Source organism: Theropithecus gelada, chromosome 13 (genome assembly GCF_003255815.1).
Source record: "Theropithecus gelada isolate Dixy chromosome 13, Tgel_1.0, whole genome shotgun sequence".
In the NCBI taxonomy this organism is placed as follows: Eukaryota; Metazoa; Chordata; class Mammalia; order Primates; family Cercopithecidae; genus Theropithecus; species Theropithecus gelada.
In genome coordinates, this window is record NC_037681.1 from 20,127,785 (window position 1) to 20,130,613 (window position 2,829).

At 65.6% G+C, this 2,829-nt stretch overlaps 1 protein-coding gene across 1 annotated transcript; it reads left to right on the forward strand.

The window, feature by feature from the left end:
- Positions 1–301: 301 nt before the first annotated feature.
- On the forward strand, positions 302–2,593 carry DUSP2 (dual specificity phosphatase 2). The gene is made up of 4 exons (XM_025354023.1): positions 302–799; positions 883–1,007; positions 1,388–1,607; positions 1,724–2,593. Exons 1-4 carry the CDS (start codon positions 412–414, stop codon positions 1,936–1,938), a joined length of 948 nt encoding a protein of 315 aa, XP_025209808.1. The 5' UTR covers positions 302–411; the 3' UTR covers positions 1,939–2,593.
- The last annotated feature ends 236 nt before the right edge of the window (positions 2,594–2,829 follow it).

Below are 2,829 nucleotides of genomic sequence, written 5' to 3' on the forward strand. Positions count from 1 at the left end.
TTGGATCTGTGAAGCTGGGTTCCCCAGGACTGAGTGGCTTGGGACAGGTCAAAGGGTGGGCGCAAAGAAGGTGGGGGTGCTGGTCCCTCCGACTCCGGATAACACCTTCCCTTCCCGTAGTCGCTGGTCCCCGCCTCCTCTCTGTGTGTTCATCCCTGCGCCCTGCCTTCCCCGCCAACCTCCCCCGCCTCCGGAGTCCCCGGGTCAGCCCAGCCGCGCCCCACGTGAGGGGCGGGGGCGGGCGCCAGCGCCTTCCTGCTCTGCCCTTGTATGGTGTCCCGGAGGCCGGCCCAGGGGTATTTAACCCGGGCCGCCGCGGAGGGCGCCCGGAGTCGACCGCTCGGGCAGCGCCACCGCCACGAGAGCCCGGGACGCGGTAACGAGCGGAAGGAAGAAGAGGCACCGGCGGCCATGGGGCTGGAGGCGGCGCGCGAGCTGGAGTGCGCGGCGCTGGGCACGCTGCTGCGGGAGCCGCGGGAGGCGGAACGCACGCTGCTGCTCGACTGCCGGCCCTTCCTGGCCTTCTGCCGCCGCCACGTGCGCGCCGCGCGCCCGGTGCCTTGGAACGCGCTGCTCCGGCGCCGTGCGCGGGGCCCCCCTGCGGCGGTTCTCGCCTGCCTGTTACCCGACCGCGCGCTGCGGACGCGCCTGGGCCGCGGGGAGCTGGCGCGGGCCGTGGTGCTGGACGAGGGCAGTGCCTCGGTGGCGGAGCTCCGGCCCGACGGCCCGGCCCACGTGCTGCTGGCCGCGCTGCTGCACGAGACCCGCGCGGGGCCCACCGCCGTGTTCTTCCTGCGAGGTGAGCCGCCGGCCGCCCTTGGCCCGCCCCACCCACCTCCAGCCCGGCTTTCCCTGCTGACCGTGCCCTTCCCCTCCTTGCAGGAGGCTTCGACGGCTTCCAGGGCTGCTGTCCCGATCTGTGTTCCGAGGCCCCCGCCCCTGCGCTGCCGCCGCCGGCAGGGAGCAAAACCAGCTGCTCCGACCCGAGGGCTCCCATCTACGACCAGGTGAGTACTGCCCCCCGCCCCGGACCCGCCCTCCCTCCCCACCGCAGACTGGGCGCCTCTAGAGAAAGAGCCTGCCATTTGGGGATGCGAGCAGTTTGCCCATGTACCCACCTGTGTACGTGTGTGTGTTGGGGGGGTGGGGCACGGCTGCTCGCACGTGCCTGTGTGGGTCTGTGTACGTTTGCATGTGTATGTTGGGAGCGTGAGGGGGCACGTGTGTCCCGGTGTGTCCTCCGCACATTCCTGAGTCCTGTCTCAGGTCAGGAGGACTGGCTGAGGACTCCTCTTGTCTCGGCCAGCCCATGGGGTCTCCACCCGCTGCTGCTCCAGCCCTCCGGGGCTGGGCTGCGAAGGCCTCACCGTCTGTCTACCCCCTCCAGGGTGGCCCTGTGGAGATCTTGCCCTACCTGTTCCTGGGCAGCTGCAGCCATTCATCAGACCTGCAGGGGCTGCAGGCGTGTGGCATCACCGCCGTCCTCAACGTGTCCGCCAGCTGCCCCAACCACTTTGAGGGCCTTTTCCACTACAAGAGTATCCCTGTGGAGGACAACCAGGTGGTGGAGATCAGCGCCTGGTTCCAGGAGGCCATAGGCTTCATTGGTAAGGGGGCGCCTCTGCCCAGAGGTCCCGAGGGGCTCCAGAGGAGAGGGCTGGGGGCACCTGTCTCCTGGGCTGTGCACATGCCGTCTGACACCACTCCCCCGTCTCCCTTGCAGACTGGGTGAAGAACAGCGGAGGCCGGGTGCTGGTGCACTGCCAGGCCGGCATCTCGCGCTCGGCCACCATCTGCCTGGCCTACCTCATGCAGAGTCGCCGTGTGCGGCTGGACGAGGCCTTTGACTTCGTTAAGCAGCGTCGGGGGATCATCTCCCCCAACTTCAGTTTCATGGGGCAGCTGCTGCAGTTTGAGACCCAGGTGCTGTGTCACTGAGGTGGTGCCCCTCTGCCTGCCCCCCTCACTGTGCTGGCAGGAGCTGACTGTGGACTGGTGGGTTCCTCTCTGGGCAGCACAGTCCCCTCACCTCTGGGAGGGCTGCTACCTCCTCACAGTTTGAGAAGCCCCGTGGGGGGGCTCTAGCAATGCCGGCATGCTGGCCTTTCTGACCTGGTGCTCTTCTGCCGCGGGACTGAGGCTGGCCCTCATTCGGGGTCGGGAACCGAGGGTGTGTCTGCTCTTTCCCATCCCATCCTCTGGCGGAAATCAACTGGACTCTATACCGTGGACTCTCCCTGGTCCACCATCATGTTGAAGCCCTTGGCAGCCTGAGAGCTCCAAGGAACAAGCTGTGACAACCAGGAGCCCTGTCCGTGGGTTGGTCCGCCCCGGGCCTGGAGCCCAAGCCCTGTGTTCCTGGGGAAGCTGGGGACTTGGGAAGTGATGGGTGTGTTGTGCTGTGTGTGTCAGTCTGTGAGCCTTTCACGCCTGTGCTGGCGCTGGAAAGTTATTTGTGCTCAGCTGACATTTAACACTCCCTCCCCCGCTTCCTCCTAGCCCTGTGGGCAGGGATTGGAAACTTAGCACTTTATATTTATACAGATCATTCAGGATGTGTCAATAAAATATTGTTTTGTTTAAAAAACAACAACCCAGTGTCTGGTCTCATCTGATGCCTGGGAGCCTGCTTGCACCTCACATTTCCTTGTGCCCTCAGGGTTTCGGAAGTGAAGGGGCAGAGGGGCCGGTGGCCGGAAGGGGCAGGTCTGACCCTCCTCACAAAGACTGCTCTCTTGCCCTCAGTTCTCCCTGCGCTGGCGTCTTTTCCCAGACAGGGATCTCTCTCCAGAGCTGAACAGGGTTGTTTCTGGGAGGCTGGGGTCCCGT